This window comes from Staurois parvus, unplaced genomic scaffold (genome assembly GCF_062004578.1).
Source record: "Staurois parvus isolate SC_StPar_1 unplaced genomic scaffold, SC_StPar_1.0 ptg000618l, whole genome shotgun sequence".
Taxonomy (NCBI): Eukaryota; Metazoa; Chordata; class Amphibia; order Anura; family Ranidae; genus Staurois; species Staurois parvus.
The window spans coordinates 2,312,501-2,336,500 of NW_028318414.1; the positions used below are offsets into that span (position 1 = coordinate 2,312,501).

Consider the following 24,000-nt stretch of genomic DNA (forward strand, 5'->3'; position numbering starts at 1 on the left):
AAATACTCACTTAAACATATGTGCACTGTTGTACAAATCCTTGCTAAAGATTTGTAATTCTGTTCAGCCAGGGTTATGATTCAGACTGCATGGTGGCAGCACAGCTTAGTCAGGAACACAACTTCCCCTGATAATTAGGCAGTTAGAGAAAAGTAGTATACTTCAGTCCTTTGCTCTGATCTGTCCTATTCTCAGCATTCTCCCTATTGGTACAGGTGTACTGCAGCAGCGGCTGATTGGCTCCTAATGCCGGCCCTTTCTCCTCTATTCAAAGTGTTGCTGTTCAGATATTTACAAGAGATTACTTTAAAAAATAAGTAACTTAGACTTTTTGCATATAACAATACATTATATTGTTTCATTTTGTAATTTAGTATTTTTTATTATCTGCCTAGATTTAATCTTAAACGATTTGGCCATTAGCACATTGGATTAAAGGGTTTTATATATATATATATATATATATATATATATATATATATATATATTTATTTGTAAATAAAAAAATAATGTTTTTAAATAATTAATAAAGGTTACTATAATTGTATTAAACAATTACAGTATTAAAAACAGAAGCACATTGCCATCTACAGTGGCCTCTGAAAGCTGAAACGGTTTGTTTTTTTTTCAACCACTTGCCTACCAGGCACTTATACCCCCTTATTTACCAGGCCAATTTTCAGCTTTCAGCGCTGCCGCACTTTGATTGACAATTGCGCGGTCATGCAACATTGTACCCATATGAAATTTTGATCATTTTTTTCTCACAAATAGAGCTTTCTTTTGGTGGTATTTAATCGCCACTGGGCGCTTTACTTTTTGCGCTATAAATTAAAAAAGTGCAAAAAATTTGAAAAAAAAAAAAAAAAAAAAGTTTCTTTGTTTCTATTGTAAAATTTTTCAAACAGGTAATTTTTCTCCTTCACTGATGTGCGTTGATGAGGCAGCACTGATGGGCACTGATAGGCGGCACTGATGGGCACGGATAGGCGGCACTGATGGGCACGGATAGGCGGCACTGATAGGCAGCACTAATGAGGTGTCACGGATAGGCGGCACTAATATGCAGCACTGATAGGCGGCACTGATAGGTGACACTGATGATGGGTACTGATAGATGGCATTGACTGGCATCACTGCTGGGCACTGACTGGTGGCACTGACTGGCACAACCGCTGGACACTGACTGGCAGCACTGCTGGGCTGCACTGGTGGGTGGCACTGGTGGGCAGCACTGGTGGGTGGGCACAGGTGGGTGGCACTGGTGGGCACAGGTGGGTGGCACTGCTGGGCACAGGTGGGTGGGCACAGGTGTGTGACACTGCAGAGTGGCACAGGTGGGTGCACTGCTGGGCACAGGTGGGTGCACTGCTGGGCACAGGTGGGTGATCTGCTGGGCACGGGTGGGCGGAGCTAGTGGGCGCACTGCTGGGCACAGGTGGGCGGAACTTGTGGGTGGCACTGCTGGGCACTGATCATCAGTGCCCTGATGATCGGTGCCGATCCTCGTTCTGACAACTGCCGGTTCTCGGCAGTACTTTCCTCACGATCTGACAGCGTGAGGAAAGTGCAGCCGAGAACCGGCACTTGCATTTCCCTGTGATCAGCGTGTCATTGGACACCGCTGATCACGTGGTAAAAGGCCGGTATGATTGGCCTTTTACCACATCACGTGATCAGCTGTGTCCGTAGGAGAGCGTTCTGGGGGGACGTCATATGACATCCTCCCAGAACTGGCCGGCCGCAGTGCAGCCGCCATTCGGCTATCTGCGGTCAGCAACTAGTTAAATGAAGCCTTCAGCTCACACGTGATCACTACTATATGTCAAAGCTGACATAGTGATCACCTGATCAGGAACCACTTTGATTTCTGCTCAATCATTACTTGGATCCAAAGCCATCAGTGACAACCAAGTATGAAGGTTAGCAGTCATGCAAAAGCGTCACCTGTTATCTGTCAAATGAATTATATCTATTAATGTATTTTCAGGATGAAGCCCTGGTAATATACAGATTATACAGATATACAGTGGGCTGGAAGTAGCTACTACAAACCCACACGTTAGCCATTCAAGGCAAAGCAATAGAAATATACCGTACACTTATCTTTACTTTGCTCCTTCACTACTCCTTTTACAGCATGTGACTAATGCACTCTCACATAGGAGATTTTATCCCTGCATAAGCCAAGACTTTGGTGAATTGCAGCTTACACAAGTCTTTCCTTTAACTCTCAGGGCCTGAATGGAGCAGTGGGGGAGTAAAAAGATGGTTAATTTATGCGGCTGTGGGGATCTGGATTAACACAAACCTGCTGCTTTGCACTGTTTAAAAAAAAAAAAAACAAAAACTCTGCCCCTGCCCAGTCTTAGTTTGTTCTGGACTCTTCTGTCACTTATGCTGGACAGTTTGCTTTGCAATATTAATGTTAATAAAATAAATACCTTATCTTGCTGATGTTAGCCTTCCACTACATTGTGTGACCCGTCCACTGAAGTCTCGTTTCTAACTTGCAGCCAGTGGGCACACTTTTACATCAGAGAGGAGAAGAGCACCAGAGCATATAACCCCTTGCATTTCATATGCGAGGGGGGTTATAAACATTTCGGAGTTCAGCTTTAAATTTATTATAGTTTAGCTTTTATTCTTTTATTTAATTCTCACTTAGGTGTTTGGTTTAAGTTTTAACCTAATATACTGAAGGCTTCAGACTTTGGGCTTTGCAGATACCACCTTCTTTGTTATTTTGCATGTACTAGGAAACCAAGCCTTTAGTAGCTAGACCACACTGATTTTTGTTCCCAACATTAAATGGAGAATTACAAGCTGCCTCATCTTCCGTCTCAAAGATTTTCCTCCCCAGAACTCTCAGGCCAAGACTAAGTACAGGTTCACATATATGTGGTTCAGAACCGCACTCGTGTGCAAATTACTCGCAAATTGGTGTGTGGTGCAATTGGAGCCAGACATTTTGTGTGGCTCTAATTGTGCCGCACTCGCACCAAAAAAGGTGCAGGAGCCTTTTTTTAGTCCGCACTAGAATCGGATCGCATGGGTACTCACACCTATCAGATCTGATTCTGCACATCGCACTGCGTTTTGCGGACCGATTTTCGGGGTGTTAACATACATACTCGCAGCAATTTGCATGAACGGGGTGCGATCCTGATGTGGTGCAGAATTCGCACAGAAAAAGCTGCGAATTCCGCACCGCATCAGTGTGAACCCAGGCTTAGGGTGCTAGACAACAAAGCTACAGTTTGTGAAAGAAGGGAGAAAAGGATTCATATACAGTTGGAAGCCTATTATACCAATAAACATATATTTAAATACACATGAAACACTTATTGAAGCTGCAGCCTCAAACTCTTCTCACTGCCTTCAGCAAACATCTCTTGAGGCTGCACATTTATTAGCTGAAGGCAGTACAATTCCTTAGCTTTCAGCTAAAGCACGGATCATCTTCTGTTAAAATTTCATACAAGGCTTCCAAACCTCAAGGCTTAGAATAATACACAAAGATGTCTAACAAGAGAAATGCATTCATCCTTAAAATGAAAATGGGATTCCTTTGTAAGTGATCAGCAATTTATCTCTGTGGAACTGTGTTATTTAATCAACATTCTATGATGCTGCAATCCATCTCTACCACATCGAATAGAGAAATCCATATGACCATGCATATACAGTATGCACATGCATCAACCAAAGGAATGCAATGAATATGCTACATTATTTGAACAATTCTATACAAAAAAAAGGGTCCGATTGGTTCAATGAACCAGGGGCTTGATATAAAAGCTGAAATAACAACAGTCAATGAGGTTTCAGCACCAGAGAAACAAAACATGAAATCTGGCAGTTATAGGTATCTCCTCTACTTTTCTGTAAACCAGTTCCAGAAAGCTATAATCTCCCAATAAACAGGATTAAAAAAAGAACCTGGCATGACTATGCACAGTTCACCGAATGGCAGCATAGTCTTTTGTGGGCAACAGTTACCTTGGCGCACGTACATAAAGAATATGAAGTGTAAGGATTTATATATTCGGGAGCTGCGGAAATTCAAACTTGCTGTTAATAACTCATAAACCACTTTTCCCAACGTATGTATTCTCAGCACTTCTAAATGTTCATTTGTAGAAGGCAAACCTCAATGTACTCTCCCAAGGGCTGCCCCATCTGCTGTGCGGAAGGAAAAAACAAGTTGTAATCAAAGTTAAGGATGCATGCTAAATACTGCTTAGGATTTTATTATTGTGTACTGGGGTAACAGGCAGCCCTGTACAATGTTAATGTGTTGAAGTAGCATGCATTACTACCACCCGGCACACTAATCATAATAGGGTCTGAATGAGAATTCCCCACTTCTCTTTTCCAATTATCCTGCAAATGAAGGCCATTCATGGAAAGAGAAATGCCACAAATGGTTCCCAACTTATGGGGCAAGAGTTGAAGTTGGTACTTTGTAATAATACAATGTTCCTAAACCCACATCATTAAAAACTATACTAATAAATGTTGTATTACATGCTGTTCATACTCAGTCACTATGGGACTAATTTTCTGTATTCTGCATAAAACCTGGTTGATCCCACTGTTCTCCATCTCCCCCCACTGTCCACGTTCTCAATGCATTTGGGGATTTTGCAGAGGAGGGTTGGCAGCTCTGCACATGCTCAGTTTTCAATGAGTTTCTATGTTGAGCATTTCCTCCCCATCCCATCTGAGCAGCCCATGTGACTATAGAGTCACACATGTGGGCATATACATACATTGGTAAATGACAGCCCACTCTCTCCCTCTTCCTCCATGTTCAATAATCAGTGGGGGAGGGATATTACATCTTGATTGATGGAGGCTCTTATTCTAAGACATAGGCTGGAGGGGTGTGACAAAGCTTGTGACTGGAAGAGATCTGCCCACATCATGTTATTGCCAAAAAATAATAAAGATTTCATTTAAAATATTATACTTGTATGACAATTTAAAACAGTTTATATTAATTATTTATTTTTACTCTGTATTCCAAAGGTTGTTTATTTATTTAGAACACGTGACCAACAGCAGAGGACTAGAAGCTCCACATGCTTATGTTTCCCTGCAGACAGGCTGGGAAAGAGCTGGGTCATATGACAGCTGTATATCGATTAGGAAAAGGTACTTAGATATTTTTTTTATTAAAATAAATTACAGTGCCATCATCCATATACAAAAATAGAAGGGACAATTTCAATTAAACTAGGTGTTTAGTGTCAATTTAACGATCTAGGTGACAGCGGTAAGGATCAGGCACTAGAGGTCGAGTTTATGTAACTTTTATACCATAAATGACCTGCTATAGGTTCCCACAGCCAAGCTAGAGAGGCAATGGTCTGATTAGATGACAAATGTCCAAAAATGGTAGAGTGTTGGCCATACTGGGACAGGACTTAGAATGCAACGATAACCCTTGGGGAGATGGTAAGCAGTGTGTTTGGACAAGCTCCTAGTATATCACCCAAATATGCTGCCATTATACTGCTCAATCTTTATTCATGGTAAGTTTTAATAGTGCTGATAGTATCCAGATACACTGCAAATACTGTATTGATTGGTGTGCAATGTTTGAAAAGCACTGAAGCAAATAATATTACATCAATTTTTAGGAGATAGTCAACCTGTACCTGATATTTATATGGTGCACTCCTATACACTATCTACTGAGGCTCACTGGTGGGTAACTGCCAATCCAACCTTGTCTGATCATTACTTTTCCTCCCTTTAAGAAGTCACTAAAGGTGACTGCAGTGTTTCCACCGTCTTACTTCATAGGTCAAAGTCAGGCAAACAATGGAATCATTTATATTAAGCGATCCGCTAGCCAGTAGATGGATAAGGGTGGTCAGATCATGCCGGCACATCCACGTGTCCTAAATGTTCTTGGACTAATTAAAGTGACCCTATTATTAAACCTTAGTTCATTCCAAATACCCTAATCTCATACATCCAGAATCTCTCTTCACCAGAAGACCAAACAACCATAGAAGATGACAACAAATGACTCACCTCTGACAGAAATGTCTGGGCTGACTTCTGTGCTCCCACGTGTAGAAGGTATTCATATACATATAGCGCTAATCTGCCAGAGAGACAAAATCATTTGTTAGCCATGTGCTGAAGTACATGGTATTATTACATTTAAAAGAAAAAACATTTAGTAAGAGTGCAATTAATTCTCCACACCAAGTGTATTAAACCCAGCTGACCCTAGGATGGCAGCCAGATTACTTTGTACATGGAACCTAAGCAAATATTACCCACATTACAAGTGTTCGGAATATTTACACAACTCCCTCAGTGGATTAGTTGAACATTTTCATACTGACATAATTTGACCACCAACATTCCAGAATCAAATCCAGAAGCCAAAATGTTCCTTTTCTGGATACGGTTATATGCTTAGTAGTTGTATGAGGTAAGGTTTTGTTAAGGGGTTTTTCTAAAAAGAATACAATATTTCGTATTATGTAAGTTGGCATAATAACAGGAATGATTTGGGGTTTTTTGTTTTATTTAGCATTACATTGATGAATTTGGTTAACAAATGTCATACATAGAATAAATTAGACTCCCCCGCATTCTATTGGCTGGGTTAGCAATTATTTATGCCTCTTTTACTGAAACCGATGCTCTACAGACACTCATAATTCCAAAGTAATGTGTACAACACTGAGAATTAGACTGAGAAAAGGAATCTTGTGATTGACAGGAATTGACAGTAAATCAATCCAGTATTCTAAAATATTCCACCCATTGATAAACAGGCTACATTAAAATGTACGTAAACTCAGGGAATAGGTGCCGGAACTCCCCCCTTCTGAGTCACCCCTTGTATCCACCTACCTCTGAGCACCATCCCCTAGTTCCACCCGCTACCCACCTCCCAGCACCACTCCTTTTAGAGAATACAGAACCAAGTATCATTTTGTATGGGATTTGTTAAGCATAATAAGAAAAACCATAAAATATATCTCCTGCAGCCAGCAACAATAGCCACAACCCCCCCCCCCCAGCAACAATGGCCCCCACAACAAAATACCACCTCAACAGCAACAGACCCCCAGCAGCAACAACAGATTTCCCACCAGCAAGCAACAATAGACCCCTCTCTTGACAGGAGAACGCTTCCAGCAACAACTGACCTCCCTGCAACAAGAGAGCCCTCTTTCCAGCAGCAATAGACCTCCCCAGCAACAATAGACCAACATGCAAAAGAAAGTTCCCCTCCAGTAACAAAAGATCCCCCAACCTCCAGCACACCCCACCACCCCTTGCCATTACATACATTCAGTGTTGGAAAAGTGGTCCTCTGCATTCCCACTGAAAAAAAGCCCTTTCTAAACCCAAATATATATTTTTCAGCAGATGCGTCAAAATGGTTTTCCCTGACTATTTGCAATGCACTCTTCTTTGAAAGATATGACAGTAACCACCTGGTGATCCTGCCAGTTACCAGTCCTTCCTTACTGACAATGGCAACTGCAAGCTGACCCTCAGGTCTTGTTCACACCATCTGCAGAGACCTACATTTTTCGGAACAAGAAATCTGCAGATTTCTGCAAGACACAGAAAAAACAATTGTTTCCTATGTGTCTCATTCACACGAAGATGCAGGTGTGATGCCTAGTGTGGAGCTGTGCGGGATTATGTAACACGGCTGCATTTTTCCTTACAGCTCTGCACTGGCATACAGACAAAAAATGGACAGTACTGCTCTGCATTTACCTTGTGTGACAGGAAGTGGGGGGGAGCAGAGCAGTACTCACCTACCTTCCCTCCTGTTGGATGCCAGCTGGGATCATGCTGACGCTCGGGTCTGTGTGTGATGGTGGAAGGAGGGTTGTTGGCAGGAGCTGAATTTGGGGGATAGATGAGGGGGACACTGAAGGAGGGGTCACATGAGGGGGCACTAATGTTGGGGGGCAGATGAGGGAGCGCTGATGGTGGGGGACAGATGAGGGAGCACTGATGGCAAGGGACAGATGGGGGAGCACTGATGGCGAGAGACAGATGGGGGAGCACTGATGACAGGGAACAGATAATGGAGCATTCATGGTGGGGTCAGATGGGGGAGAGCTGATGGCGGGGGACAGATGGGGGGAGCGCTGATGGCGGGGGACAGATGGGGGGAGCGCTGATGGCGGGGGACAGATGGGGGGAGCGCTGATGGCGGGGGACAGATGGGGGGAGCGCTGATGGCGGGGGACAGATGGGGGGAGCACTGATGGCGGGGGACAGATGGGGGGAGCGCTGATGGCGAGGGACAGATGGGGGAGCACTGATGGCGTGGGACAGATGAGGGAGCACTGATGGCAGGGAACAGATAATGGAGCGTTCATGGCAGGGTCAGATGGAGCGCTGATGGCGGGGGTCAGATGGGGGAGCGCTCATGGCGGGGGACAGATGGGGGAGCGCTCATGGCGGGGGACAGATGGGGGAGCGCTCATGGCGGGGGACAGATGGGGGAGCGCTCATGGCGGGGGACAGATGGGGGAGCGCTCATGGCGAGGGACAGATGAGGGATAACTGATGGCGGGGGACAGATGAGGGATAACTGATGGCGGGGGACAGATGAGGGATAACTGATGGCGGGGGACAGATGAGGGATAACGGATGGCGGGGGACAGATGAGGGATAACTGATGGCGGGGGACAGATGAGGGATAACTGATGGCGGGGGACAGATGAGGGATAACTGATGGCGGGGGACAGATGAGGGATAACTGATGGCGGGGGACACTGATGGTGGGGGTCCCTGATAAGGATTTTCTGATGAGGGGAAAACTGATAAGGAGGTTCTGATGAGGGGGTGATGACACAGGATGTCAATAGCCATTAATATTCATTGAAATGCGCATGAAGACTGATGAAAACACATGTCTTTGCAAGTGAAATCTGCACGTTTTTCCATCAGTTTTTCTTGACATATGTTGTGAATGAAGACTTGATCTTTTGCTTTGCCACCCTGTCTGCATATGCTCCTGCATTCTCCCATTGACATGGCTCCCTCTTTTCCCTAGAAACACCAGCCTTCGTGACACTCCTCGAGGCCATGCAGGGCAGGTCCAGCTGCCACATACAGAACTGAACAAAGCAGGAGTATGTTTTGTGAGATTGCAAGATAAGTATCTATTGAGATTTACTGTAATAAGTGGGGGTTTTTTTTAGCCTATGTGACCACAAAAGCACAAAATTCTGTGTGGCCCCAGGGAAAACACAGCAATGACGTCTGTAGTATGTGTCACCTACATACCAGACGGTGCAGGGTGATCATGTGACCTCGGTAAGGAAGATAAAAAGAAGATCTGCAACTATATGGACCATTCTTTCAAAGTACAGTATTTAGTTGCTTCACATATGGCTAAACTAAAGCCAATGGGTTTACATACACTAACTGTTTCTCTCCAGAATTTGACCAATTTTCCACCCACTTGACCAGGTGAAGACAATTATTTTCAATGGCAGGTACCTATGGAAGAACTTTTCCCCCAAAAAATACATTTTCTTTGTCTGCAATGTTGCATCTTTTTAAATTGATATTTAAGAAAAAAAAAATGTGCTGGACATTTGTGAAAAGCTGGAATAGTGAGAGACCAGAATTTCCAGCAGCTTTATAAAATTGCTGCCTCTATGAAGACGGGTACATTTTAGAAATATTGCCCACTATGGCTCAAAGCCAACATGGTGCTGTTCATGGTATCAAATCTTATTTTTCTATCACGTTCATGGATCACTATAAAACCCATGAACAAATCCCTGTGTGGGCAGAAATGACACATAACAAATCTGAGAACCGTATGCATTATCCCCCTTGACTGTCATAATAAAAGAGAAGGCCAGTAATTTTACTAACAAATGGCACATTCCCCCCATGACAATCACAGATACACATTTACAGAATGAATGCTATGTTAGAAAGGAACAATTCTATACCAGAAAAAGGTCACCTTCATTTTTCAAGCTTGCAGTTCATTATTCCACTGTATATATTGTTGTAGTGTATTATTAGTATTAAATGTATAATAAATCACATTTTATAAAGTGCGGCCTGTAATAATACCCATGACATAAAGATCTGGCAGAATGCACCATTAGGAACAGGCGAGTTACGTAAATACCCACACCAATAATTCCATCCAAAAACCACAGAGATCGTTCAATCACAGTGTAAGGTGAACCTATGAACAATTAGAATGAGCAGATAGCACAAGGTGCTGTTAGCCAGAAGCCAGAAAACCCCCTCTGATTCTGTTATGATTTGTTAATGAAGAGGTGAACGTCTATACCATGCCAGTACAGCCCAGAAAGTGCAGTTATTACCCAATATGAAAAAAATTAAAGTATATCTGAAGCCTTTTTTTTGTACAGAATATGGAATGGTGAAACCCCCTGCTTTTCTTTTTACTGTAGGACTGACACAACAGAAGGCCCCCTCTTATTCCCTATAAGGAGATTTCCCCTCTATGCCTGTTGTGGGGACAACGCAGAATTTTGGATTTTCCCCCACTTCAAAGTCCCTGTGCCAATGGTCATCCAAACAAATAAAACAATAGAATGTCTCTAGAGACAGAGACAGCAGTAAAAGGCCAACAAAGGTTCTAACTCATTGCAACATTCAAAACACAAATTGAAAAAAAACAAAAAAAAAAAAAAACAAAACTTTTTTTTTCTTTAGATACACTTATCTATGGAAAGCATACAGTGGGGATCGAAAGTTTGGGCACCCCAGCTAAAAATTTGTATTAATGTGCATAAAGAAGCCAAGGAAAGATGGAAAAATCTCCAAAAAGGCATCAAATTACAGATTAGACATTCTTATAATATGTCAACAAAAGTTAGATTTTATTTCCATCATTTACACTTTCAAAATAACAGAAAACAAAAAAATGGCGTCTGCAAAAGTTTGGGCACCCTGCAGAGTTAATATCTTGTACTGCCCCCTTTGGCAAGTATCACAGCTTGTAAACGCTTTTTGTTGCCAGCCAAGAGTCTTTCAATTCTTGTTTGAGGTATCGTTGCCCATTCTTCCTTACAAAAGTCTTCCAGTTCTTTGAGATTTCTGGGCTGTCTGTCACGCACTGCTCTTTTAAGGTCTATCCATAGATTTTCAATTATGTTGAGGTCAGGAGATTGTGAAGGCCATGGCAAAACCTTCAGTTTACACCTCTTGATGTAATCCCTTGTGGATTTCGAGGTGTGTTTAGGATCATTATCCATTTGTAGAAGCCATCCTCTCTTTAACTTCAGCTTTTTCACAGATGGCATCAAGTTACCATCCAAAATTTGCTGAAATTTTATTGAATCCATTTTTCCTTCTACTCGTGAGATGTTCCCTGTGCCACTGGCTGCAACACAACCCCAAAGCATGATTGATCCAACCCCATGCTTAACAGTTGGACAGAGGTTCTTTTCATTAAATTCTGTGCCCCTTCTTCTCCAAACGTACCTTTGCTCATTCCGGCCAAAAAGTTCAATTTTAACCTCATCGGTCCACAGAACTTGTTTCCAAAATGCATCAGGCTTGTCTATATGTTCATTTGCAAAGTTCAAACGATGATTTTTGTGGTGAGGTAGTAGAAGAGGTTTTCTTCTGATGACTCTTCCATGAAGACCATATTTGTACAAGTATCTCTTTATAGTGGAATAGTGTACCACAACTCCAGTGTCTGACAGATCTTTCTGGAGGGATCGTGCGGTCAAACGTGGGTTTTGAATTGTTTTTCTCACAATCCTGCAAGCTGTTCTGTCTGATATTTTTCTTGGTCTTCCAGATCTTGCTTTAACTTCCACTGTTCCTGATGACTGCCATTTCTTAATTACATTCCGAACAGAGGATATTGACATCTGAAAACGCTTTGCTATCTTCTTATAGCCTTCTCCAGCTTTGTGAGCGTCAACTATTTTCAGTTTCAGTTTTCTAGACAACTGCTTAGAAGAACCCATGGTGCTGATTGTTGGGGCAAGGTCAGATGAGTCTGGGCATTTAAAACCTTTGAGATTGACATCACCTGGTCTTCCCAGACGATGATCGAGAACAATCCATGACACTGGCAGGTCTCAGCTTTGCAAAGGGGGCAGTGCATGCTATAAATTCTGCAGGGTGCCCAAACTTTTGCAGACGCCATTTTTTTGTTTTCTGTTATTTTGAAAGTGTAAATGATGGAAATAAAATCTAACTTTTGTTGACATATTATAAGAATGTCTAATCTGTAATTTGATGCCTTTTGGAGATTTTTCCATCTTTCCTTGGCTTCTTTATGCACATTAATACAAATTTTTAGCTGGGGTGCCCAAACTTTCGATCCCCACTGTATATTTAACAAGTTTTTTTTTTAAAAGGTTGCTAAATTGTAGCCCCGCAAAATGATAAGCGCCGTTTGTGGCAGAGACACTGAATCTTGTCTTGCATTTCTAGATGCAGGTTGCTTTAGGGCAAACTCAAAAGAAACCGTGGGCTAAACTGAGAGGAATAAATGTGGATAGCATCACATAATGTCTGTTTAGGGCCACACCTATTTAAAGGAGATCTCTAGCATAAAAGAAACAAAATAGCCCCAATATCACCCCCTCTCCATCAATTATACATTTTGCACATTAATAAAGTCTCCAGAATAACCCAAAAGGGGTAAAAACATCATGATCGCATGACTGATCTGTCTATATCCCCCTTTAACATAGCTACAGAGATCCCATCATTACCAACATATACTCACTGTGAAATCTAATGGGTTAATCATCTGCACTGTATAAAGAGGTGGTTTGATCCTGTCTTCTCTGATCCTCGCCTTATTTTACGGTCCCCAATTCATCTGCCAAAGTACAGAGCAGCAGTGAGTCTGCACATGCTCTGTTTGGTGTGTAATGCTAGAGGTTTTTTTTTTTGGGGGGGGGGGGAATCAGCACAGGGCCAATCAGCACTGTCCAGACAGAGTGTCAGGGGTTATGCAGCCTCATAGGACAGTCAGAGCAGCGCTGGGCCAGACACTGATAGAAGTCACAGGACGCTATATACTGCTGATGAGAAAAAGGTATTTGGCAGTTTATATTTACTAAAATAATTGCATTTCCATGTTCTGTGGGAAGCCAGATATAGTGAATGCAGGGTCCTGGGTTTAGTAACACTTTAAATTCCTAACCCCATAGAGGCCATTCAATAAAATTACAATTGCCAAACTAGGATGATTCTGAAACTTTGGGTAATCAGCAGAAGTACGAAGAATAATATTTTAGTGGCTGATGCCGATGGCCAATGACACCAATCTGGCTTTGAGTACATTTACCACACTAACTGCAGGGCATACCTATTTTCCAAGACATTTACTCTACAAAACTGACCATGTTTTGATGCACAAAACGTCACCCTACAAACCAATATCCCTAGTCTTGGTGTGAAAAATTGTGTAGGATACAAAAAGGATGGACAGAAAATTGCTGGCTGTGGCATCAGGATGGCAGTTCTGTATCAACGTCCTTCAAACACCTTCCATTCATACACACAAATATCTCTTACAACATGCTTGTTAAACCGCAACTAATCTGAGGACCTGAAACCACCCTACATAGAGCAGCATTAAAAATGTATGGGGAAAGACTGCTGATACAGCAGCAATAAGCAGAGCCAGAGGGAATGGGAAATAAAAACACATAAAATATAGCAGCATTAGCAATATGCGTCCCCAGAAGGATGCTTGACTAATCTGTGCAGAATGCCAAAAACATTTATCGTAGCTAGTTGTACAACCTCACTAGCTTTTATTTCTGAATTTTCTATTTAAATTACACTATGTAGTTCTACAATTCCACTTGTACCAAGTTTATAGACTAGGGGTAAATAAGAACCACTGAAAAGCAATCCTGTCCTATCGAAGAAGAACTTGAGGATTTCCAACTATTTTACCTGGAAGATGAAACGGCACAACACCAGTGATTTATGACAAGGGATTGCCAATATATAGACTTCTCACTCTGTAGTTTGGGTAAGTCGGTCACCTGAATAATCGTCTGGTTTCATACAATACTCATTAATAAACACTGATCAAATACTGTGAAGCCGTATTAAAAAAAAAACAAACAAAACCTCTTAAGTTTGTGGCCTCTCCAATGGACCTTAAAGCTTTTCTAAAGGATATTTGCTTTTTTAATTAAAATATTATACTCACCTGCTCTGTGCAATGGTATTGCACAGAGTGGCTCCAAACCTCTTCTTCTGGGGTTCCCAACCAACTCCTTTTCATAGCCTCTTGCTATAGGGGCAAATGTCTGTGGATCTATGGACACACACAGTACAGCTCCCCCACCGCTGCTCCTAGCTCTCTGCTCACAGGATTTGATTGACAGCATTTTAAACTCAATTGGAAAAAAAAAATGTGTGAATCCTGATTGAAATATGTATGAATCTTTGGTGAAAACATTTATTAGATACACCCCTGGGTAAGGGAAGAGGATCGGTGACTGGGGCTACTCTAAGGACACAGAACTTTATTTTAACTAATTTCAAGGTGTACTTAAAGTGTTACTAAGCCCAAAACAGTAAAATCAGTCTGTATATGCAGTAAAGCATGCTGGTTATACTCACTGTGGAACCTAAGGGGTTAATCCTCTGCATTGTGTAAAAAGGCTGTTTGATCCTGTCTTTTCTGATCTTCCCCTTCTTTAGCTGTCCCCAATCCATCTCTCCCATAGTTAAAGTAGCAGTGGCAATTCTGCACATGCTCTGTTTGGTGTGTATTGCTATACAGTTATTTTTTTTTGGGGGGGGGGAGGGTGCATGTGATCAGTACAGGGTCAATCAGAGCTGTCCAGACAGAGGGTCAGGCGTTATGCAGCTCCATAGGACAGTCAGAGCAGAATGAAAACTCCCCCTACAAGATTAACCAGTGCTCAGTTGGACACTGAGAGAAAAGTCACAAGATTGCTATAAACTGCTTATGAAAGAAAAGGTATTTAGCAGTTTATATTTACTAAAATAATTTAATTTCCAAGTTCTGTGTACTGTGAGAGACCGGAGAGAGTGAATGCAGGGTCCTGGGTTTAGTAACACTTTAAAGAGTTTGAAATGTTTTTCTTTTAAAAAATAACAAACAGGTCTATATTTACCTGCTCTGTGCAGTTGTTTTGCACAGAGCAGCTCTAATCCTCAACATCTTAGGTCCCCTATTTGTACTCCTGACTTCTGCTCTTCCCGGCCTGCCAGCATAGGAAGCCACTTGATCTCAAGCCACGCTACCTGCATCTACAGACACAGACAGCAAGGCTCAGCCCTGCTCTCCGCTCTCTCGTCAGAGGATTCGACTGACAGCAGAGGGAACCAATGGTTCCTGAAGCTCTCAGCAAAACTTGTGAGAGCAGGGAGAAGAAGAGAGCCATTACAGATGGGCACAGCTCTGGATCGAGATCGAGATCGGGCTCAGGTAAGTATACTGGAGGGTGAGGGGGTGATACACATCCTGAATGAAACATTTTTTACCTTAAGATGCAAGGAATGCTTTAAGGTAAAAAAAAAAAAAAAAGTTTAGACTTTACAACCAGAAAGAGGGCCCTTTTTGTCCTTTGGATTTTTAACAATTGGAAGGTTTTTTTAGGCAGTTGCCCACAGCACATCAAACATTCTAATAAGATCAATTTCCACAACAGTGAATACAAAGGAAAGCAATTATTCAGTCTAAAAGATAAAATCCATTTGATTTGAGCTCACAACAACAATTTAAAATGATATCAGAATTTCATCTGCTATACTAGAAATATTCAAAATGAAAAGCACCCAGCCTATAGAGCCAAAGATAAAGAGAATATATTACCTCTGATTACAAGATTGCACTTGATTACAACCTACAGGTGCAAGATATGCAAATACACTTTCACACTTCATTCTACATGCAAATAAAACACGCAGACATGTCAGACTTCTGGTTAAGCAATTTCAAGGTTGGCGTAAATATGAGGAAATCCCTATATTTGGAGCACAAGCACTATCAAACACATTATTTATCTCTATTTATATGCATTTATTTCCCCAGCTGCTTTAATACCACAATATGAAAACAACTCTAACTAGATATATTTCATTAGAGTAATACAATGTAAACACTTAGAACAGACGGTAAAAAAACTGAAAAAAAAAGAGAACCACTTTACTCAACTAGTGGAAGGCTTTTTATTTATGAACACATTTTGGATTTGATTTTTAAAGGCCACAAAAAAGGTCAGGCTTGCTCCAAGCAATTACAGTTGTGTTAAAATACGCCATTATGACTACTCTACACAAAACAGAAATAATGCCATTGTTAAAAATGGACATTTATATGTTGGTTAAAGCGAAGATTAATTCACTTTAAATATTTTCATAATGCCTGAAATACCCTTGAAGTAATTTTCAGGTCTTGGTCCCCATTCAGACTTGAACTTAACATATAGGTGATTTTTAGGCTTGTTTATGCGCATTTCTGCACTTTTTTTTTTTTTTTTAAGAAGAAGAAAGTGCCATACAGGAGCTTCTTTGGGGTCAGATTATGTGTTTTGGGACCCATAGGCTTATCATGGTACCATCTGAAAAACACATACAACACGCTTACGTGCCAAAAAGGCCTCATTCTGCTTCAATAGCTCATGTACCTTTTTGAGGTTCAGGCACCTCAATGCTCCAATGTGAACAGGGACAATTTAAAAGCACTGGATTTGGCTTGCTGAGCGTTTAGGAGCTTTGAGCTTCAAGCTACATGTAGGTGTGAATGGGAACTATTTCTCCTACTTATTACATCTACAGTTCATGAGATATTAGCATAAACAGTAAGTTGTAGATCTAAGAATAAATAAAATTATAACAAATGTGGCATACTTGGCATACTATGGCTCTATACGAAAATAATACATTTTAGTAAGAACATTAAACAAATAATAACAACAAAAGAAAGTAAAAAAACTGCAGTGCTCCCCTACATTGATAGTTGGTTAAAAAGTGACATCTTACATTGATGGTCAATAGAGTGCCGCCACATTCTGGTGGTCAGTGAAGGGCTTTAGTACACTGGTGTTCAGGGGGAAGAATGTTTTTACATTGGTGGTTAGGGACCCCCTTGTAAATAGCTGAAAAGATCATCAGCGTCATTGGTAGCTTATCTCAGAGGCATAAATGGCACATTGCTCAGGGAACACTAGCAACCTCTGGAAGAATCCTAGAATTGCATGGTACCCTGGCTGAGAAAGGCTGATCTAAAAACTAGTGCAGATTTTTCTGAAACACCCAAGAATCACTAACATGGCGCTTGCCTTGGGCAGCATCACCCCCCCCGGAGGAAGGGACACACGTGGCAGGTGACAGAGGATGGGGACCAGGTAAAGCACGGCCAGAGCTCAGCCATAGGATCAGAGAGAGGCCGCGGGCTGCTGGAGGGTGTAGGTAGAGATGGACTTTCATTCCCACACAAGGACCACACTTGGCTTTCCTGACCATGTCTTCGAGGATGGCCGGCTGCCTTCATTCCAGAGGTGAGTGCTGGAGGAAAGTCTCTCTCTCCTTTTTTAGATTTTGTGTGTGTCAAACCCAATTTAGATTTTGTGTGTGTCAAACCCAATTTTAGTGTTGCCTAGGGAAGCACGAAAACAAAGTACACCACTAACAGGTTATGTTTTCTAGACCTCTTCACAAAATCACATTAAAAAAGGGACGAAAAGGCATATTAAAAAAATAAATAAAACAACAAACATGTCATATTAGCCAGCCAGCCCGCCCAAATCCTCTTTCTTGGGTCCCCTGTCAGCGATCCAGGCCCTCCCCCTGCGCAATGCACCCCACGCTCCATCCCCACTGGCTGCAATGACGATGGCCCCTGTTGCTCTGAGCCAATGAGGACGGAAAGAGAGTAGAGAATTTCTGCTCTCATACACATCACAGGATCGTGATTGGGCTCAGGTAAGTATAAAGGGAGCTGCAAAGAGAAGGTTTTTTACCTTAATGCAGAGAATGCATTAGGGTGAAAAACTTCAGGACTAGTTCACACCATACGTGCATGAAAACTGACACGCAGATTTCACTTGCAGACATCAGTTTCCATCAATTTTCATGCTCTCTCCGATTTTATACACGTTGCAGATTCCTGTGCAGAAAACATTTGCACGTGATAGTAGTGTTGAGTTCCGCAAGGGCACAATTAAATCATTTGTTCTCTATGTGCTCTGCTCACACCACATGCAGAAAAACTAGCAGCTCTGGGAAAACAGGACCTGGTTGGTGGTCCTAGAGAAATGGAATGGAGTCCTAGTGAGGTAGACCCTGTAAAGTCAAAAAGTCGTTTTCTCTTTAAATAGTCTGTCCCAGAGACCTGCTGCTAAAATGTGCCTGAGATCTTTGAGAACTTTGTAGAGAAGAAAAAGAGAAAAGAAAGAAAATGTGTAACACATTGAACCATATTGATGATGAATAGAACAAATATGAATGAAAGTGAAAATGAGTTAAAGGTGAACTTAAAAAAAAAAAAAAAAAACTTTTTTTTTTTTAAAACAGCATAGGATGACCAGCACATTTTAAGCCCCATAAACACCGGGCAAATGAATCTCTTATTATAATACAGGATTTATATATAGCGCCAACAGTTTGCTCAGCGCTTTACAGCTCTTAAACGCCTTCCTCTTGTCAGTTGTGTTTTTGCAGGAAAAAAAAAAAAAAGCTTGATGTGCATAGAACACATTTAGGTATGTCAAGCGCTTGGATGTTATTTCACTTACCAGAATTATGGCTATTTAAATGAATTAATTAGTGTTAGCTGCATTTTGGCAGAAAAAACTTTTGACATGTCTGACATGCTGGTAGTGTTTTTTTTTTCCGGTCTCTAAACTCCTATATGTGCATCAAACACATACTGTAAGAAAACATGGAGGGGCATTTAGAGGCAGAAAAAAAAAAAAAAAAAAAGGCAGTGATTACTAACCATGGACCATTCTCCACAAAGTTTTCAACAAACTCTTTTTTCTGTCCATGTTATAAAGCCTGCTGTGCATAAATAGTACAGTTAAAAATATTTTTACCAGTTACAGTATCCATCTCAATGATTTAAAAAGAAAATTGCTGATCAGCTTTATAATAATCAGTTTTGTAATAATACTTTGAACAGGACAGCTCTTGGGTGCTGAAAGCAGACTTTCAAAAAAGATACAATCTTTTACCTGTAGCAATAAAAAAAAAAATTGCATCATATCCTTAAAGGAGTACTAAAAACAGGATTCTGGTTAGGAAATTGCATGTGACATGCCAAGATTCCAGCCACAATTATGGAACTGCTGCACATTAGCAAGCACTATCTGGGTGATCTCTGCATGATCTATAAATATTGCAAGGATTTTAAACAAACTGTGCTGCAGAGTCCTACCTTTTGTTATTCTAAAGAAATAGCTGGTGTGTTTGTCTGTGTCCATGTGGAAAGCGACTCTATTGGGAGTGGTTTTATAATTATCAGTCAGCTGCTGCCCCTGCAGGGCTCTAATGAGGAAAGTGGCGGGGTTTGCATCCTTTTACATGTGATTTCCTTTTGGGAGTATCTCAACAAAAATTACATTTTTGTTGAGGGAGATGCCTAAAATCTGACATATCTTAGTGACATCTGGGAAAATCAGTGAGCCAATCACACAGGCAGGAAATTAAACTTTCTGGGGGGCGTTTTGTAAACATTCTGTGTACAGAACACCTCCAGGTAGCCATATTGCATTTTACAGAAAATTACAGCACTATAAATTGTAATTGAATGTTACTAAAAATTACCTTTCCTTTTCAATGTGACTTGTGTCACAATGGTTTATGCTATATTATTAATTTTTCTCCCCACAAATGTGAAGTTACACTTTAACAAAACTAGTCAGGAATGGCATGACAGGACGTCACATATCTTATTAAGCCATGCATCCTTCAACAGTAGCAATGATTTGGGCTAAGAAATGATTTAATCAACTCACAGGAGTGGACAATAAATCTTACAATTCAGTTGCCAGTAAGTCCTGTCAAGGAGACAGCAGGCATGTTGCATCTTATAGACTTCACGGTGCATTGATGACAGGACCACAGGGTCTAGGCACAGAACTGTACATAAGATAGAAATTGTATTTAAACCCAAAATCTAATTTTCAGTATGTCTGAAATCATTCCCCTTTCTAAATCAAAATGTTTTATGGTAATCAGTTTTATTGGGAGATCCTGCCAGTAATAGAACTTCCGGTTTCAGCCTGACAAAGGTAAGCATACAACTTTACAATTAGCAGCAGTGTTTTCAGTCTGCCTGCCATGCATGCCCATTCAGTTGGTCGTTGAGCTGCCTATGTGACCTTTGACAAGTAGTGTACGAAAAGTTCTGTTTGGCTTGCTGCACAAGCAATATTAAAGTATAACTAAAGGCAAACCTTTTTTTTCTCAATAGAGTGGAGAGGGATTAGAATGCTTGTCAAAACCCCCACATTTTGCGTTGTCTGAGTGTAATAGAGGGGGAATCTTCCAATGGGGACACTAGTTCTGATGACCTGGGGGGCCCCCAAGGGATTCCATTAATTTACAGGGATTTGCATCACTTCCTGTTTGGCTATGGGACAGGAAGTGAAGGTAAATTTCCCCAATGAGACACAGATGGCATAAAAAAAGAAGAAAAATTGACAGGCGTTCCCTTACTCTATCCAAAATGAAATAACGTTTTGACTATAGTTTTATTTTTGGTAGGTGCCAGTGTACAGGTTTGCAAAATGTTCACCGCTACCAATTTATTCCAAGCAGGACCAAAAACACCTAACAAGTTAAAGTTTTTTCTAAACCAAAAAGCACTGTTGATGCTGAAGGTGCCGAGTGACTAGATGGACATGCAGCTCAAAACACAAATATAGGCAACTAAAGGGTGAATACAGCCTTCAATACCCATTGTTCATACTAAGCCCATATTGAGGTTTTAAAGCTGAACTCCAGACAAGCCATTAAACATGTAGGTAAATACCCTCCTATGCCTTTTGCACATTGTGCCCCTACTGGTAATCAGTACTATGTTTCAGTTTGGGTCTGAGGCCTCCCAAAGTCCTTATGGGGGAAATGGAGAAAGTTGAGGTTTTGCGCTTCATGTTGTATTTCCACCTGTATATTCCACTAGTTTTCTGAACTTCTGGGTAAGTGCACTTGCTAAGCACCCTTCCAGAGTCCAATCTCTGGCCGGCTCCTGCTTCACCGATTTTACGTCTTTGTGTACTACTGTCCGTGGAATACAAGAGGATTAAATTCAACTTTTATACACTTCTTAGTGTTGCAATTCCTTAAGATTATTCCCCATAGATTTGTACTTCAAGAAATTCATTTGGTGGGCAGTAGGATTCTGAGTCTAAAAAATCCCTGGGTAGGTCATCGCTATCACTCTACCTATTCTAACTACTTCAGGGAAGTGAGTATCTTCATACATGAAGTTCTTCCCTTTCAGTTGCTGTACTTGGTATTGGACTCGGATGATTGGTATATTATAACTCACGATATCATTGAATGTTTGGAAGCTGTGATCTCGGGCTTCTACTCACGTCACCAGACCTCAATTACACCTAGGAGTTTATACTACTAAGAAGATGTTGATCCTTTTAGTATGACCCCCAACAATTGCGTGGAAGGGATGATCCGGTAATCACTGATGTTTGGAGGTGGTAGAATCATTCAGGGCTTTTACAAAAGGGCATTTTCAATATATTACATCCCTACTGTCCCCCTCTTATCATGCCTTTACTCACTTGAATATAGCACTTGCTATACTGTGAGAATTTCCCAATATCACCTATCAGCCCTTCCTTGCAGATCAGTTTCTCTCTGTACTTACCAAGGATTGACATGTTGGCTTTATTTTTCTCCTGACTAGACTTTGGGGTTGATTTACTAAAGGCAAATAGGCTGTGCAATGCAAGTGTGCTCCAAATGCACTTGGAACTGCACTGAAAGTACAGTTGCTGTAGTTCTGAGGGGAACATGCAAGGAAAAAACCCCCCAAAAAAACAGCATTTTTGCTTGCAGATGATTGGAAGAAAAAAAATCAGCAGAGCTTCACCTCAAAATCATCCACCTCTAATCACTATACCAACAAAAAACCCCAAACAATTCACAAAACACAACTCTATCTAAAAAGCCCTTTACAAACTTAATCAGTATTTTTCAGCCCAAGCCTTCTCATGTTCCATTTAATTCCAGCATGGGTCCTTCTTTAGGTGTCCATGTCATTGCCTGCATGAACCGGACACTGGTTGTACTCAAGTCAATTTATTGATCATCTTCAGTACAACTAGCCTGTAAGATTTTTTGTATGTGATTACTGCCGGCAGCTAGAACTGCTAGCACTGATTGTGTTCTGCCGGCAAGGAAGGCTCCCTGTCAGCAGAACACAATAGCACTGCGAGAGGGATTCCAGTCAGTGTTGATGGGGGAATCAATCAATCAATTTTCCTTTTGAGCAATTTTCTCTTTCCTACAACCTGTGGACGCAGGAATGAAAATTGCAGAATCAACGGCTTGCCTAAAGCAGCCCATAGACTATGCAATATTCTTTCCTTCTACCACATGGAAAGAAGGAAAATTGATTGATTCCCCCATCAACACACACTGGAATCCTTCCTTCAGTTCTATTGTGTTCTGGCAGCGAGGAGCCTTCCCAGTAGGCAGAACACAATGATATCTGCTAGCAGTTATAGCCGCTGGCAGAGATCATATGCAAAAATATCTAACTGGCTGGTTGTACAGAAGTTGATTGATCAGTCAACTTCAGTATAACTAGCCTGCCTAAACATGGATCTAATCCATCCATTGCCGGCTTAAGCCTGGCAGGATGGGTTAGAGTAGGTTGAGAAAAAGGGGTGGTAGCAAGATAAATTCTGAGTTGGGTTTTAACGCACGTACCTTGCAGTCTAATGTCCTGGCCGCCATCATACATTCACACACTCAAAAGGTCACTTGACAGCTGGTTAACCTACCTGTATGTTTTTATATTGTGAGAGCAAACAGGAGAACCCTAAGGAATTCAATGCACACATAGGAATACACAAGCTTCATGTAGATCACTTTCCCTGATGTGCAGCAAAAGTGACAGCCACTAAGGAATAATGATGCCTATGATTGTCTGCACACTGGAAACTCACAGCCTCCTATCCCATGAGACCGGCATAATAAGAACACAACAGCAGCAATCCTCCTCTTTGCACGGAGAGGGGTACAACAAGCTATTGATTGAAAATTTCCATATTTGAAGGAAAATGACTGATATTTCTAAGTGTTCACTTTTAGATCAGTTGTCTAAATATAGCAAGCAGTGTTCGGAACTCATGTTCAAATGCACACTCTAGGGATGCCTTTCCTTTTACTGTAAATGAACTCCTAAAATAATTTTCAGGTCTCAAAAGAACCCTTACTAAAACCAATTCACCGGGGGTCAATGGGAAAACTACTTTTACATTTGTGGTTAGTAGGAAGAATGAAACCCTTACAGGGGTGGTCAGAATGCCACCATTACAGACCGATAAAAAGATAATTGGTGTCATGCTGAAAGGTTTGCCAGGTGGTGCTGGCCCTGGAACTATGCAGGCACTAATAGGAGGTCAATCAACCACAGCTCTAAGAATCCTTAGTAACCCCCAGCAGGAATCCTAGGGCTCCTGGGCTGAGAATGTCTGCTAAAGGGCCAGCGTTGTATTTCACAGCAAAGAGTAGCGTATTGCATATTACATGTATATTTATATATACACACACACTACAATAAGCGCATTCATGAATATAATACAACCTATTAAAAAGTTAATTGCACTGAGCAATAGACCATTTATGGTTTATTATTAATTAGCAGGCTGGTGTTTCAGGAATAAAGGCAAAGGCTTGGCACGGCAGTTTCTCTGTACAATAATCAATGTTATCAGTTATAGTCCCAATGCAACACTTCTATGGCATTAAGAGCACACACACTGCTCACAATTACTTCGACTG

The 24,000-nt window shown here is 41.3% G+C and overlaps 1 protein-coding gene across 3 annotated transcripts in view; it reads right to left on the reverse strand.

Moving 5' to 3' along the window:
* SSBP2 (single stranded DNA binding protein 2) overlaps window positions 1–24,000 on the reverse strand; it is a 274,434-nt gene that overhangs the window by 190,000 nt on the left and 60,434 nt on the right. For all 3 annotated transcript variants that reach the window (XM_089693232.1, XM_089693231.1, XM_089693230.1), the window contains exon 2: window positions 6,049–6,121. In XM_089693232.1, the coding sequence (XP_089549358.1) occupies window positions 6,049–6,121 (73 nt within the window). The remainder of the gene's footprint in view (window positions 1–6,048; window positions 6,122–24,000) is intronic.